Source organism: Sciurus carolinensis, chromosome 7 (genome assembly GCF_902686445.1).
Source record: "Sciurus carolinensis chromosome 7, mSciCar1.2, whole genome shotgun sequence".
Classification (NCBI taxonomy): Eukaryota; Metazoa; Chordata; class Mammalia; order Rodentia; family Sciuridae; genus Sciurus; species Sciurus carolinensis.
In genome coordinates, this window is record NC_062219.1 from 116,383,332 (window position 1) to 116,399,997 (window position 16,666).

The 16,666-nt window shown below is 51.8% G+C and overlaps 1 protein-coding gene and 1 pseudogene across 1 annotated transcript in view; both read right to left on the reverse strand.

Moving 5' to 3' along the window:
* Glp1r (glucagon like peptide 1 receptor) overlaps positions 1-6,255 on the reverse strand; it is a 32,692-nt gene extending 26,437 nt beyond the window's left edge. Inside the window, exon 1 of the mRNA XM_047558844.1 lies at positions 6,159-6,255. Coding sequence (XP_047414800.1) covers positions 6,159-6,236 — 78 coding nt within the window. The 5' untranslated portion in view covers positions 6,237-6,255. The remainder of the gene's footprint in view (positions 1-6,158) is intronic.
* Positions 6,256-8,997: 2,742 nt separating this feature from the next.
* On the reverse strand, positions 8,998-9,081 carry LOC124989857 (uncharacterized; annotated as a pseudogene).
* Between the last annotated feature and the right edge of the window lie 7,585 nt (positions 9,082-16,666).

Below are 16,666 nucleotides of genomic sequence, written 5' to 3' on the forward strand. Positions count from 1 at the left end.
AAGCATTTCAGAAGCGGGTGCCCCTGACTCACAGTGCTCCAAAGCACACACCAGACCTGGCATAAGGGTAGTCCTGCCCTGGCAGGAGCTGAGCGGTGGTTTAAAAGACACCTCTGCAAAAGTCACAGGTGCCAACATGTGACTCAGCATCCTGAGCCTTGTAGAAAATTCAAGAAGGGGTCAGGGTTGCTCTGAGCCCCAGTAACTTCCTGCAGTGTGCTGAGGTTGCCAGGGGGACGCCCTGGAGAACAGGGCTCTTCTGAGGGCAAAGATTGACAGTATTTGTTGGGGTGAGGGAAGAAAACGAAAGCAAATATCCCAACAGTAAACATGGCGGCGTGAGTTTTAGCCACAGGTGAGGGGGTGACGTGGTTTTCCTGAGAATAAGTCCAGGCGGATAAAGCCCACCTCTCCACTTCCTTCTCCCTCTCCCTCCTGGCCCTGAATGCAGCTGAGGCAGCGGTTGCTGCTGGAGAGACAGGGAGAACGCCCCCTTGATTTCTGTTTCCAAGGGGAAAATGGGCAGGAAGCAAGGTCACGGCTGGGAACGGGGCAGAAGGTATGTCTAGGCAGGGAGTGAGACGGAGGCCTGCGGAGCCCAGCACCTGCCTGCAGGACAGCAGGCCTGGTCACCCACACCCAAGGAGCTCCAAACAGAGGTGGCCTTCCCACCTATTCTGAGCCAAGTATGGATGTGAACTTATCTTCAGTCTAGGGCTTCCTGAGAATTGGGCCGCATCTGCCCCTCAGACTGAGCTCCCTGAGAGTGGGGCCACATGTCCCTTGAACTGGGGGCTAGGTTTCCCCTCAGACCAGGGGTTCCCTGAGGACGGGCTGCACCCCCTCAGACCAGGGGTTCCCTGAGGACGGGCTGCATCCCCTCAGACGGGGGCTCCCTGAGGCAGGCTGTTTTCCCTCAGACTGGGGGTCCCTTGGGACAGGGCCATGTCTCTCTCAGACAGGGGGTCCCCAAGGAAGAGGCTACATGTCTCAGACTGGGGCTCTCTGAGGGTGGGGCTGTCTCCTCAGACTGGGGTTCCCTGAGGACAGGCTGTGCCTCTCCCTCAGTTGTGGGGCTCCCCAGCAATAGGGATGTCCTGTTCTTTCCCCGTGCTGGCTCAGGATCTCCGAATGCCTTTCAGCCCTCATTCCCGCCCTGCTCTACACACACTCTGCACCAATGACCACCGAGTTCTGGCCTCTTCCACTCCTGTTACAGGAAGCCCTGCGTGTGCCAGGTTTTAGGTAGTGGTGTGTGGAGGGGCCATGAGAATACAAGGAGCCCCCTAGAGCCTGGCTGTAGAGAGTCAAGGGCTATTTGGGGGTGGGAGTCAAATGCTTTGCAGGGCAAGTGACATGACAGAGACTTCCCAGAAGCACTTGGAGTGGTTGGTTGGGGTGACTCTGAGCTCTGGAGGTGGGGGTATGCTGAAGGGACGGTGGTGGCTGTTAGCAAGGAGGACGGCACTTCAGGAGGGCGTGGCAGGGACCAGGCACAGAGGTGGAAGATCTGTGCTCTGGCGAGTGGGGAGAGCTATGGGTTAGTGCTACACTGGGGCAGGCAGAAAGCACAAGGACAGGTACAAGACTTTGACCTGGGATAAGACCAGGTGAGACCAGGTGAGGGGCCAACAAGTGCCACAGGTCCAGGAGACACAGTGGAGTGGGGAGAGTCCTGGCTTTGGGCTCAGACGTGAGCCTGATCCTGGCTCCCCGATAAACTCGCTGTGACCTTGTACAAGTTTAACTTCTAGCTTCAGTTTCCATGTGTGCAAAATGGAATGATAACACTGCTACCCACCCAGGATCATCGTGAGGACTGAGTTAATGCCTTGAATGACCCGGGCACCGGGAGAGGCTCAGTCAATGGCCACTGTCCAGCAGAGTGGAACAGGTAGGTTTGGCTTCCTGGATTTGGAGGCCCTATTTCTCCTTTCCTTCTAGAATCAGCACACTCCCAGAAAGATGAAACAAATATATTTTCATGTCCAAAGAGCAGTTATTCTGCTTAATTAGTGACATCTTCCAGTAGCAAACACGGCCGATGGCTAAGTGAACTGGGCAAGGCCTGGGGCTCCCTGCACTATAGGGGAGGGAGAGGTCCTGCCCACTTCTCCCTCCTGCTTCCTCCTCCTGCCATCTGAGTCCCTGCTCCAAGCCTGGGGAGGCATCTGGAGAGTGGGGAGGACACAATGCAGGTGTCCCTGCCCCTCACAGCACAGCAATGCAGTCAGGAGCAGAGCAGCAGTGGGGACCTGAAGGGCCAGAGTAAGGGCCGGCAGGCAATTTTTAGAATCAGGACTTCCAGGCTGCTTGGAATCCCTCTGAGAGGGATGAGAGGGTTAGAGGGGACAATAAGCAGGGGGATCACTCAGGTTCAGGAGTTTGGAGAGGAAGCAGGAGACAGGAAAGGGAATGTCAGGAGGGAATGGTGTGGTCTGTGGGAATGAGAATGGGAAGAGGGTCACAAGTCCTTGGTTTATATCCTAGCTCTGTCCATCAATGTGTGGCACGTTTAATCTTTTGAGGCCTCAGTTTCCTCACCTGGAAAGTGGCATTGTATCCTATTCAGAGTTACTGAATATAAATAGATGAAAATCTTGGGGCCTTGTCAAGCCCAGAGCCAGTGGGCAGCATTTGAAGGAAGAAAAGCAGAAGGAAGGACATGGGAGGGATGGAACCCTCAGGTGACAGGCTTCCCAAGGCCCGGGAAGGTCCTCCTCTCTAAACCTGGCTGCAATGGGTGAATATGTGAACAGGTTCTTTCCTTTTCTGGAAACCGTTTGGGTTGAGAAGGAGAGAGAAAAAACACAGCCTCTCAGGACCACTGAGGTGGGAGATATGAGGGAGGGGGGCCTCCCAGAAGGAGCAAAGAGGGCTCCAAAGGCAAATTTCTGGAGGCCCTGAAGTAAGTATGCCCTTCAGGTTCCCTGGCATCTCCTTCAGGACCCCTGTCCTTCCTCCCTGCCACCTTCCAGAGCCCAAATCATGCCTTCCATCACTGCCCTGCAGGGTGAGGCTGCCAGAGCCCTATCTCTTTGTCCCCATTTTTTTTTCTTGAAGGTATCTGAACAGAAGGGCAGGGAGAGGCGAACAGCACACACATCTCACAAGTGCAAGAAACCTTGCACAGATAAACGCTCCACGCATTATCACACACACCCTAAAGGACATGCCTAATGCTGAGACCCTGACATGGGGTCATTCCCCTCCACACACATAATCACCCACAGACTGCCGGGGACCTTCACATGCCCCCAACACACATGCACACACCCCAAGCTTCTGGACTGATATACTTGACCCACACTGTGGCCCACAGAGACACTGCCACAAGTATACACTCCCACCTCCATCACACACACAGACACATACCAACAGACACCCATTTACTTAACAGCATATCACACACACTCAGAGACCTTCCCACAGACAAAGTATCAAACAAGAGTCACCAACACACACTGTCGGGCACCCAATTATATGTTAGACTCTGCTGTTCACAGAGTGGCAGATGGTCACACACAGGCTCACGTACAGATACACAGAGAAACAGGGGTTCGCACAGTTCACACGGTTCTCCCCCATCTGTCTCTCTGCAGCCACCTCTATCCTGCACCCCTCTCTGTATCTCACACACACGTAGGTGCAGACACACATGCAGGAATTGGCCCCACAGGCTTCAGGGAAGGAAGGGTCTGCTTTTCCTAAGAGGAAGGCTCTGGAGGCAGGAGTTTCTGGGTCGCTGCAGCCTGACCCCCATACTGGGTCCATATCCAGGAGGAAGGCTAGCTCAAGGCAAAGTCCACACTGACCAGGGTACAGCTCTGGACCCCATCTGCCTTTCAGTAAAGTGCAGAGACCCCTCTCCAGGCCCTATTCTTAGCCCTGGGAACACTTCCAGGTTCCAGAGGACAAACAGGTCAATACTCCCAGGTGACTAAAGTAGCCATTTCAGGGTGCCAATTCCTCAATCCTCTCATTGATCCTATATGATAGAGTTTGTCATTTCTACTTCCAAATTAGAACACTGAGGTTCAGGATGGCCCAATATCCTACCCAAGATCACCAACTAGTAGCCAACCTGATATCTGAACCCAGTCCTGTCTGGTTTTAATTTGGGTGTTAAAGGCTTGCCTGTCTCCTCTGAGTCCAGTACTTTGTGGAAGGTCTTGGGGAGGTGAGGAACAGGGGAGGGGAGTGGTTCTTCCCAGGAACAACGAAGGAGGGGCCTAGGTCCCCTTTATCAGAAGTTGACTCAGCCACCGTCTACCTGTAGGGAAGTGGCCTCCAGCCTCAGAGGCTCACTTAATTTTCCCCACAGTCCCTAGGAGAAAGGGACCAGGCCCCACCCCTTTTTTCCTTCTCTGCTCCTAAACTGCAGGGCCACTATACAGGGAACCCTCTTTTTCTGAGCTTTTGTCCCTCCGTCAGTGACATAAGGGAGTAACTAGCCTTGCTGACCTCAAAGCTGCGTGTCGCTCACATCTCTGCTGCCCACAGTGAGAGCATCCCCCCAAAGCTCCACCCTCTCTGCTCAGTGGTGCCTCCTCTCCTTCTCTGCTACCCCAGTCCTGTTATTGCCCAGGGCTGAGGAGAAAGGGGAATCAGAGGAAAGGGCAGGTTCAGGGAGCCTGATGCCTTTGCAAAAGGAGCTGGGGAGGAGACAGCCAGTCCATGGACGCTTTCTCTTTCCTTGGCTCTTTTTCTCATCCAAACCAAATTCTGCAAACTTGGCCTGCAGCAAGGTGGGACCAGGAAACAGAGCCTCCCATTCCATCCCATCCTATCCCAGCCCATAAGAGGAGGTAAACATGAGAGAGAATAGGTAGTGAGTCTGCAGTTCTGGCCTGGAAAGATCCTGACTTCACCAGGAAAGCCACAGCCTGGCTGGGAAGTCCTGAGGAAGGTGTCATGGAATGAGAGGGCTTCTCCTGGGACCAGGGGCAGTAATTAGCTCTTGGAAATAGAAAGAGGGAGGGAATGAGCCTAGAAAAGGATTTAGGGGCTGAAAAGGTGCTGGCACCTTAGTTGAGAGGCACATCTGCCCACACCTGGATTCTCAGTCAGCATTGGCATCTGTTCTCACTAAGGCAATGGCCCCCCACCTGCATTTCTACTATTCTGGGACAAATTTCAAGACTATAGAGGCCCACTCCCTAAGATCTCAGTTCTTTAGGTCTGGGAGTAAGAGTGGGAGGTGATGAGAGGGGAGTGTTCCCTGTCCCAAGACAGGCCACCCAAACCTGTGTCTCCTCTCCGCTCAAGCATATTCCAGCATCTTTGGACACTGCCCTCTCCAAAAGCAGCTAACACCTCCTTCCACAGCAGGGGCCTGGGGCAGGGAGGGCAGAGAGGGCAGACAGGGCAAGGAGAGCCAGAGAGGAGACTGCAAGGGTCCACCTGTGACCTGCTCTCCTGACCAGTGAGGTGTCCCAGCATGCAATCTGGCAGGGTCTATCTATGAGGGGCATCAGAATGGGTGTCAGCAGAGTATGTGTGTTGGGGGGCTGAGTGTTTCTGAAGGATCATTGAGCCTCTTGTGTTTGCTGCAGGGAGCTGGGGTAGCACTCAAGTCCCATCTGGGAGGTCATGAGGAAGGACAAGTTACCACCGCAGGTTCCCCGGGGCCATGAGTCAAAGGCAGTTCTAGGGGTCTGGTGCCCAAGGGAACAAGCTGGGTCTCCACACCCTGGCCTTCTCAGCCTTCCAGGAGCTTTCTCACGGTTTTTGCCCCGAGGACAGGACGGAAGTGTAGGGGACGCACCGCAGGCCAGGGGTCCAGCATGGGGGTGGGGAAGGTCCGCAGTGAGAACTGGGCTGTGACAGGGCTGCGGGGACGGGCTGAAGAGGAGAAGGAGTTGGGAAAGTGGTTTGAGAAGGACACGGATGCGGCGAAGAAGTCAGCGCAGGGCGACTGCGGGGCAGCTGGTGTCCTGGCAGAGGGGTCCTGGTGGCGAGGAATGGGCGCCTCGCTAGCGTGAGGGGAGTCGTCCCTTGTCCAGGGCCCACCTGGGCCACGCAACTTCCCTACTCCCCCCGGGAGGCTTTCGGTTCCCCGCCTGCGGCGAGGGAGTTTCGCTCAAGTCCGGGGGCCCCTGCCGAGTCCCCGCGCCCGCAGGCCCTTCCCCCTCCCCGCCGGGGTCCCCGGGGCTCACCTGAGGGCGGGGGCCAGCCCTGCCCACCGCCCCGAGCAGCAGGAGCGCCAGGCGCAGCGGGCTGGGGGCGCCGGCCATGGCGGGGCGCTCAGGACTGGGCCATCGCTGCCACCTGCGGAACCGCGCGCCGCGACTGAGCCCGGGCGGGCGCCGGGGGAGGAGCCGGCGCGGGGCCGCCCCGCCCGCGGGAGGGGTCGGGCGGGGTCCGCGGCTTCCGCCCCCGCCGCCCAGGCCCGGGTCGCCCCGCAGCCCGCGTCCCGGCCGGGAGGGACCCCGCGCAGAGCTCTCGGAGAGCGCCCTCGGGTTTAGGAAGCGCAGGAGCCTGGCCGCCAGCTCTGAGCGCCCGCGGTGCGCTTGGCCGGCTTTCAGCGACAAGCGGGACCGCCTCCCACCCTCGGGTCCCGGCGCCTCCAGGCTCCCCAACTAAGGAGAATCACCGCCCGCCATACACACACACATTGAGGGAACCCCAAAGGAAATCAATATCGGGGAGCGGATGGGACTAGTCCAAGGTCACACCGCCTGGCAAATTTCTTCTAGAAAGTCTATCCCCAGTGCTGCGGTGCCTAGGAAGAAAGATCCCTGTAGACCGGCCACCTCTTCCCCAAGTCCTTCTCATTCCCAGGCTGTTTTCCAGGCAGGCCCAGGACTGCCAAGCTTGGGGAGTTAGGGATGCAGAGACAACGACAGGTGGATCTACTGGGATTCGGTTGAGCTCCGAAGCTTTTCCCTGCAGCCCCAGTGCCTGCCCTTATAACCCCCCGCGCAGGTGTGGTGATGTGTGCCCATGAGTCTTCTCTATCTTTGTCTCCCTGCTTTGTGGGGACTCTGCGTCTCACCTGCATTTGTTTCTACCCCCGTACCTAATACGGGGCAGCAGAGCTGGCATAGCTTCTTGGGTTCCCTCTTACAGCATGTAAGTGGGGAGTGCATGCTCAGAGGGACTGGTATAATTTTCGAAACTCCCTTGAAAAATGGAGAAAGATGGGAGAGGAGGATCCCCTCATCAAAGAACATTGATGCCACTGTTCCAACCACGAGTGTGGCAGTGCCCAGCCCTAGACCTGCCATGGGGCATGTCTGCATCATTCCAAAAGGGAAAAGGAATTTGTGAGGATAGCTGTACGTTCCTCTTTACAGAAGTCAGTCTAACAGCCACCTTCTGTGTATTACTCAGAGTTAAATTGTTCAGCTGCAAGGGAGAGAAAACTCAACCCCAAATAATGATGGTGTAAAAAAGGACTTTTATGCAAAGCAAGACTGGAGGTTGAACTTGAGATTGGGGTGGCTGCTGAACTTGAGATTGGGGTGTCTGCTCTCTCATCATTAGGATTACCAGATCTTCTAGCTTCTGCTGTTCTCTGGTTTAAGTCTTCTACCTAATGAATCAAAGTAGTTGATTCAGCTCTAACCATGGTACCCAAATTCCAGCCAGCAGGAAAGAGGAAAGGGAAGGAGATGGGTACACCTCTACCCAGAAAGAGATACCCTGGAAGTAGCAGTCATCAATTCCATGTCTGTTGGTCAGAACTTAGTCACATGGCCTCCCAGCTGTGAGGGAGGCTGGGAAAGTAACCATTATTCCAAGCACAGGGCACAGTTAAATGTTGGGCCTTTTATTACTTTGTTGACTTTCTGTTGCTAATAACACAATACCACAGACTGGATATATTTTAAGGAAAAGAGTTTTATTTTGGCTTATAATTCTGGTCCAAGATTGAGGGCCTGCATCTAGTGATGACCTTCTTGTTGGCAGAGTCCTGAAGTGTCTCAGATCATTACATGGCAAGAGATAGGGAGTTCTCAATACACCTAGCCAAAATGGTTTTAATAGCAGACTCACTGCAGAGAATCCATTAACCCATTAACCCACTAATCCAGTAATTATATGAATGGCTTAGTCTATTTATGAGGGCAGAGCCTTTATCGCCTTTTAAAGGTCCCACCTGGTCCCACCTCTTAATATCTCATAGTGGGAATATAATTTCAACTTGTGTTTTGGAGGGGACAAACCATATTTAAACTACGGCTCTCTATAGGAAGACAAAAAAGAAAAAAGAAAAAAAGTCAAAAAGAATTTTTAAACTCTGCTACATTCTGGATAGGGAGGGGGAAGAGGAGAGAGGAAGAAAAGAGAGTATTCAGGGTCTTTACCATAAATTTATCAACCTCCTTATTACATTTATTTAGCAAGTATCTATTGAACACCTGCCATGTGCCACACTGAGCAAGGTCCTGGGGATATAGAGGTAATGCCATCCCTACCTTTGCAGATATTATGTTCTAATGCAGGAGAGAGAGATTAAATGGGTAATTACAGCATTGAGTCATTTATATTACAATTGTGATAATCACTGTTGTGATAAGTTCTTAAAAGGCCACTTTCTCTCTACCAGGGGTTTTTTCTGATGGGGACGAACTTTTTGTGTGTCCTGCCAGTGCAGGGCAAGCACTCCTGGGAGCGTCTGTCAGCCATGGATGGACAGAAGTGGAAGGACAAGTACCCCAGCTCCTGGCCTCTTGGACCAGGCAGCTTAGAGGTATATACTGCTGTCTCCCAGATCGCCCGGTTCCCATGTTGCTCTCCCGCTCGGTGCCCCAGGTGTTGACTTCCTTTTCCTGCCTGTCTCACTGTCCATCAGCAGGGGACTAGTGCTTCCTGGGGTCAGTCCCCAAATAAAAAGCCATTTTAATTTTTGTCCTTACATTCTCATTTCAGGATCTGCTTCCGGGGAGTTCCCCTCTGAAGACAGAGGCTGTGTGAGGGTATCTAGTTACAGAGGGGCTGGTCTCTCTTTTTCACATCTTGTGAGTTTGCTCTGCTGCTGCCTCTCCTCTCAGCATATACCGTCCTGGATTCTATTAGCAATAATTGCGCCTCGGATAAACCTCATTGGCTACGATACTGCCACTGCGCAAAGCTGGTCCTGGATTCTAGCTGTCTCCTTTTCCTTAGACCACAGCTCTGGGCGGGCCAGGATGCTACCCTTCAGCACAGCCCAGGTCTGTCCCTAGTAAGTGCACTTCCTGGTCTTGTCTCTAGGGATGCTAGATGACAGTAGGTGCCATGGCCATATCCTGTAGTTGTTGGAAAGTTGTGCTTTGGACATTTAGGAGGATTTGTCTCCCTAGCTTGTAAGGTAAGTAGGAGTAGGTTCAAAGCCAGATTTCTTTTTTTATAACAATGTAATTGCTCTCCATCCTTCCTCACCCATTCTCCTAGTGGATTAGCTTTCTCAAACTAATATCCGACCTTGTCCCTAAGACCATCTATTGTCCCCATTTCCTAGGAGCAAGTCTTCCAAACTCATTAGCATCCAAGGAGCCTGCCTGGATCTACCCCAGCTTATCTCTTCCCCCTCTCCTGCCTGAGCTCCTACTCATGCTTCAAGACCCAGCTCAGATGACCTACTCTCCAGACTTTTCTTCACCCTTGCCCCTCAACAACGCTTCAGGGACCATGGATGCTCCTGTCAGCAGCAAGAGCTCTGGAAGACTCCCCTAAACATGGTTCTCCTCCAGGATTCCCCAACTTCTGTCTATACTCAGAACCTCACTAGAAGGGTTACCCCAGTTAGAGGCTTTCCATGACACCTCCCCCCATTTCTTAGAAGCCCATCTTCTGGAGTTACATAAGGATGCTATGGAATTATGAAATGATGGGAGTGTTATGAAACAATCACTCTGCTGGTTATTTTCTGTTTCCCTGTGGATACGGAGCCCTTGAGGGCAAGGCCTCATCTATACCCACAGCACCCAGCGTGGTGCTTGGAACAGAGTAGGTGATCATTGATTCTTGTCTCAAATAAATGAAATAGGTTGAAGCACTTTCCATGTTCTGTCCCTGTTCTCATCAGGCTGAACTTCTTGAGGGAAGGGGGATTTTCCTTTTTATTCTTTTTTTTTTTTTTTTGGTGGGGGATACTGAGGATTGAATTCAGGGGCACTCAACCACTGAGCCACACTCACAACCCTATTTTGTATTTTTTTTAGAGACAGGGTCTCACCGAGTTGCTTAGCACCTTGCTTTTGCTGAGGCTGACTTTGAACTTGTGATCCTCCTATCTCAACATGCCAAGCTGCTGGGATTTCAGGCATGCGCCACCATGCCTGGCTGGGAAGCAAGATTATCTTGTTCATCTCTGGATATCCTGTATCAGCACCACCCCTGGCACATGGCAGGGGATCAGAAATGATACAATTGAAACGTGTCAATCCAAGTGTCTGGTGAGTGCCTGGCACACAGTAAGTGCTCAAAAAGGTATGAGAGAAGACTGAACTGGGAAAGAGGACAGAGTATGCACTGGAATATTCCTTTCCCCACACTGTTTTCAAGATTCCTCACTCAGGCCCCCTAGAGCAGAGGAAAGGATGGCTCCCCAAGAACAGACTTGCAGGGTATTCATTTGCTACACTGTATTAGCAATAACAGTGCAAATGAAACAAAAGCTACTTCTTGAGCCCCCAGGTGTCATAGAGTGCTCCATGGGTGGGCCCTGATGTCACCACTACCGTGGGCCAGTGTTAATATGCCCATTTTATGGATGCGGGGAACTGAGGCTCAGGGATGAGAAATAAGCAGACCTGGCATTCATTTCAGGTCCACCAGTTCCCAAAGCTGGTATAGAAAGAAGCTCACTATGGGCAGCTGGATGGGTAGCAGCCCGGAGGTTTTTGGGCTTCCTCCCTGCTTCTGTCTCAGGAGATCTTCCTTGGTGGCTCACTCCTCTACAGCCCAGAGCTCCAGGTCCTGCCTCTTATCCTCATGCCCAAGGCTTCTCCGGGGGACTCAGGTGGGATCCCCTCAGCTCCATGGGAACAGTAGCAGCTGTTGTGCACTGCTCTGGAAAGGATGCTACTCAGTCCACAAACAGCCCACTCCACCCTCCCTGTCCTCAGCAGCAAGACCTGGTCAGTGGGCAGGACAGATCTCTTGCTTGAGAGGAAACAGGAGAGACAGAGAAGAAAAGAAGGGGCAGAGGAGAGGAGGGGGAATTGCCAGAAAAGACAGGTGTCTCTTGCCCACGTAGTTCAGGCTTCTTCCCCAGCTCCATGTCCCTGGGAAACTCATTTACTTCCCCAAATTTAACATCACATCTGTCTTCTGAATGTGAAGATGGGGAAAGAGTCGTCTTTTAGCTTAGTATCAACACATGTTTACAAACATATCTAAGCATGGATCTTAGAGTCTGACAGTCTCAGGTTCAAGTTCAGTTCAATTCCTTACTGTGCATCCTTAACATCTGCTAAACCTGTCTCATAATCCAAAAAATGGGAAGATGAACAAGGGCCAACATCTCCTGAGCACTTGCCTCACATCAGGCATTGTCCTAGGAGCTTTTCAAGACTTCTTAGAAACTTCGTGTACAGAGTGTATGCATTTCTTGATTGTGAGTTTGCTTTCAGGTTGAATTCACTGATTTTTCTTGTGTAAAGACATTGCATGTTGGTCACACCTGGATATTCTGGCAGAAGTCAGTGTGTTCCTGATAGGGAGACTTAGGGAACAGTTCCTTTCCAGATGTCTGAGCTACAGGTCTTGGATATGGCATCAAAGGTGGCTGTGGCAAAGTTGTTACAGGTGTAATGTCATCAAGACCTGAAAATGGAATACTATTTGCTAAACTGTGTTAATGATAACTATGAAAATGAAAACAATACTACTACTTCTTGAACCCCAACTCTGATCCACTTTGACTCTATATGTTATCATTTGAATATGACGTATCCCCCAAAAGCTCCTGTGTTAATGTAGGAGGAGAAATTATCCGATTATGATAGCTGTAATCTAATCAGTGGATTCATCCATTTGATGGATTAATAATTTGAAAGGATTACTGTACTGAGTGGTAGCTGTTGGCAGGTGGCACATGGTTTGGGAAAGTAGGTCTCTTGGGAATTACATCTCATTCCCCTGGCTCTCCCCACCCACCTCTCCCTGCTTCCTGGCTTTCCTCCACCATATCTTCTGCCATGTTGCTCTGCCTGACTTTGGGCCCAAAGTAATAGAGTTGGTCAGCCATGGACTGAACCTCTGAAACTACAAGTTCAAAATAAATGTTTCCTCCTCTAAGTTGTTCTGGTCAGGTATTTTGGTCACAGTGATGAAAATCTAACTAGCACAGTGTGTTATTTCATTTAATGCTCGCCAGCACCCTCACCCCAGTTGCCACCAGATAGAGTGAAGTTCAGCTGCTGGGAGAAGGTAAAGATGGCAGCCGCTGCCCAGGATCCACTCTCTGCAGAAGAACTTGGCTGCTGCAGCTTCTGGGGACAGAGTGTGTCACAGGAAGATGTCCCTGCAGGCAAGGGCTCTACCCCTCTGTGTCCTGCTTCTCTCCACAGAGAAGAATGATCCCTGCCCTCTCACCTGACCCAGAGCTCCTGGGAGTGACACTAGGTTTTGACATAGGATCATTTTTGTTCCAATTTGACAAATGAGGATGCTGAGGACCAGAGCAGTTGAGAAACAAGCCCATGATGGCCTGAGATAGCCCACAAGAGGCAGGATGGAGACCCACCTGACCCTATCCACAGACTCCATAACCCCCACTGACTGCTTTGCCAATCAGAAATCCCCTGCCCAGAGTTGGGCACAAGTCAGTCTCAGTAAGTGGCAGCTTTAGCACTACTGTGCTACCCTCTGTCTTCCTTGCTGTGGGTGCACCAGCCGTGCTGCCAGGTCTCTGCAAGGCTGATGCCCAGGAGCTTGGCACAGTACCCACTTCCTGCCCAGGTGGTCACTGCCAGGTCCTGCAGGTCTACAGGGGAGGAGGCCTGCCAGACCAAAGGGCCCTCCTCCAGCGCGGCACCCTGCCCCTCTCGTTCTTCCCATTCATGGAGCCAGCTGAGCTCAGCAGGTGCTGGGTCCCTTCCAACTCCGGGTAGTCAGCGGGGAAGATTTACCGCCTCTTGAGCTACAGTGATTATTGCTCTCCTGGGTGGATGCAGCATGCTGTATTTCCAAAGTGTCACAGCATCATTTTCTAGTGGACTCCTCTGTTGAGAGAGAAGTCAGTGCAATCACACCCACTTTACAGGGAGGGACACTGAGTTCCACAAGCATCTGGGGATTTGCTTAAGGCTACTTAGGAAAATACTGGCAGGGTTTGAGAAGCTCTGGACCGAGGGAGAGGAAAAAGTGAGGTGGGAACAGTAGAGCTCCTCTCCCTCCTCCACACGGTGACCCCAGTCAGCAGCAAGCAGGGTTCCCTTATTCTCTCCCAGGAGGGATTACTGTCAGGAGTGGGAAGAAGGTGAGAGAAAGCCTAGGGGAGGACGGGTCAGGGGAGTAGGACTTGGCACCAGTCATTGAGCCAGAAAGCACCCATCAGGGAGAGTGGTAGGTTACCCTGAGAATGCTCTATTTTCTCCCTTTTGATAAGAACATACAGCCGAACATACTCTGCAAACCTGGGCACACAGCATATTTTAGTTTCCTGGGGCAGCCGTAACAAATACCAAAAACAGAGTGGCTTTACAACAGACACTTAATGTTCTGAAGGCTAGAGGTCTGCCATGAAGGTGTTGGCAGGGTTGGTTCCTTCTAGAACTGTAAGGAGACAATCTATCCACAGACTCCATAACCCCCACTGACTGCTTTGCCAATCAGAAATCCCCTGCCCAGAGTTGGGCACAAGTCAGTCTCAGTAAGTGGCAGCTTTAGCACTACTGTGCTCTCCTAGTTTCTAGTAGCCTCAGGCATTCCTTGGTTTGTGGATAGCATTCTTCCTGTTCTCTCTCCTCTGTGCATGTCTCTTTGTGTCCAAATAGCCCTTCAAATAAGAATACCGGTCATGGTAGATTAGGGTCTGTCCTAAGGACCTCACTTTAACTTGATTATCTCTATAAAGATCCTATTTCCAAATCAGGTCACATTCTGACATTCTGAAAGTTAGGATTTCATGATATCTTTTTGGAGGACCACAATTAGACCCATAAAACACTGAGACCATATTTCCCAGTCTTCCCTGATGTTGAGTGTGAGGGAAAGTGATGTAGCCACCTCCCGGTCTGGCTCATAAGGCCACCCACGTGGCCCTCCTTGTCACTCTCTTGCTGTATCTATTGTGTCAGACACAGATGATAGGTGGAGAATACCAAGAGGACAGTGGAGCCACAAGACAGAAAGAGCCTGGGTCCCTGAATGACTGTGAGGAGCAGAGCCTCCTATAGGCCCATGTTGGATGGGAGAGTGGTAAGTCGCTGAGACTGGAGGGCTGTTTGTCATTGTGGTTTGCCTACTTTGACAAACACAGCTGGCATGTACCCCGAGTCAGCATCTGTGGGCGAGGCTGGTTAGACCAGGCGGAGGGCTTCTGAAGGTCCCTCTGTGTAGGGAATGGCTCTTCACGCCATCCCCACCTCCCTGCCCTCCTACTTTTGTCCATCAGGAAGTGGATTTGAGGTCTCTGATCATGGCACCTAGGAGCAGGGAGCAGCCTCCGTTGTCTTGTCCACCTACCCCTCTCTTTTCCTCACCCCCTGTGTTCCTCACCCATCTGCCTTTTTCTCTGGAAAGAAGGTGGGGAGCTGAGGAGGGGTTGGTTACAACAGAGCCTGTACTGCCCTTTCCCAGAATTGAAGCTCTCAGGGGTAAAGAGAAAACGTGCCAAATCTCACACATTTGGAAATCAAATGAAAAAGAAGTGACACGCGGGGCCTTCTCATTGTAGCCTTTCAGCACCTCCGTCAAGGCTGAGAAACCCACTGTGACCAGAATGAGAAACGAAACCAACCAACGTCAACCTGAGTCTAAAATAAGATGTTTCCTCAGACCAACGTGCGTTAACTGGCCCACCCGCAGTTCCCCTCCTCGCAGTGTCCCTCAAACCAGCCTGGAGGGGAAATGGGGCCCGTGGGGACACTGGAATTTTCTCTGAAAATAACATCTCTGGTACCAGAGTTGGGGATACTGTGACCAGTTTTCAGGAACGAAGGATGACCTTTAAGGTTGAATAAAGGTCACTGTAAAACTTTGTCATGGTCCCTCATGTCACAGAAGGGAGACTCCCGGGGCAGGCAGAACCCCTGGCAACAGGCTGAGTCTGATCTCTGGGCCTCCTCGTCTTGCTCAATTTCAGTGACTATACTCAGGCAACCAGGACAACCAGGACAAATTGTCTCCCTAGGACAAATCCCCTATAAAAGGTATTTGATGACCCACTCACTCTCTTCTCCTAAATAAAACAAATGCAAAACAAAAGGCTGGAGTGTTTCTAGGCCACCTTCTCTCAGCAGGTGGTACCACCACTGCACCGAGGTTCTGAAGGTGGGCTCAGTGGTCATCATGCCTGGAGTCATCCAGCTGGAATTAGGACTCCAGTCTAGGACTGGACTGGCAGATGTCTTGTACCCTATCACAGGATCACAGCCCAGTAGTTTCCATTCTCATCCCCTTCCTTTCTCTTAGTCCTGTTTGACTTGTAATGCATCAAATTTGAGGCTGGCCTGTGGCCAGAGGAAAGCTCTGGTCCTCCCTGTTACCTTCTAGACCTGGTTTCAAGTGGATCTGTGGCTCTGCTCAGTAAGGTCGTTTTGCAAGGACCCAGTCTGCCACATTCTTTCCCAGCTCAAGAGTCACTTCCTTCCCTGTTCTAAAAGTCCTCACCCCCAATGTTCTCCACAATGCTCTGGTTTCTGGCTCATTTGCCAAACGAGATGGCAAACAAAGCTGATGAAAGCTTTGTAGCACCTAATGGCTCAAACGTCCATCCCCCACCATCTAGGAGCTCCTCAGGGGGAGGGGGCTCACAGAAATAATTCCAAACCTGGCAGTTTTGTGACAGGGAGAATGTAAACACCTCTATGAGAAGACAGCAGAAGTTGGAGAAGCCAATGCTGTTGGAGGGGTTGGAGCACCCTGGGACCCTAGGAGGGGAGGCCACGAGACCAGGAGGAAATTTTGTTGCACAGCTGTGGCTCGGGTCTTGGCTATGTTCAACACCAAGGCTCAAGCCCCAGAGCTTGGGGAAGCAAATCTAGGGTGAGGAATGAGTTCCCAATAGCGAACCAGGTTGCCACGTCAAGGACCTGAAGATCTAATCCCAGAAGATCTACCTCTTCTCCCTGCCCATCAAGGTGTTTGAGATCATTTCCTGAGTCAAGGTTCTAAAGATCCTGCTTGTGCAAAAGCAGACTGCGGCTGTCTGGTAGACCAGGTTCAGGTTGATTGTCAGGGACTTACAGTGTTGCCAGTCTAAGTGATGAGTGGCCCAAGGAGGTACCCAGTGCCATCTGCAGGACAACAATCTTGCCATACTCTCTATTACTCTGATGAGGCTGGACTACTGAAGGACAAACACAGTAAGTTCCATATGGACCCACACATGGTGACACAACAGTGCAGTTCCATGCTAATGTACCTCATGTCTGACCTTCTGGCATTGCCCAGAAAGCCGCTACTGCGGGCAGGGCTTGATGACAGTTACACCTCTGCCAGCTTTGCCAAAGACACCTTTGATGCCATATCTGAGACCCGTAGCTCTGGCATCTGGAAAGGAACTCTT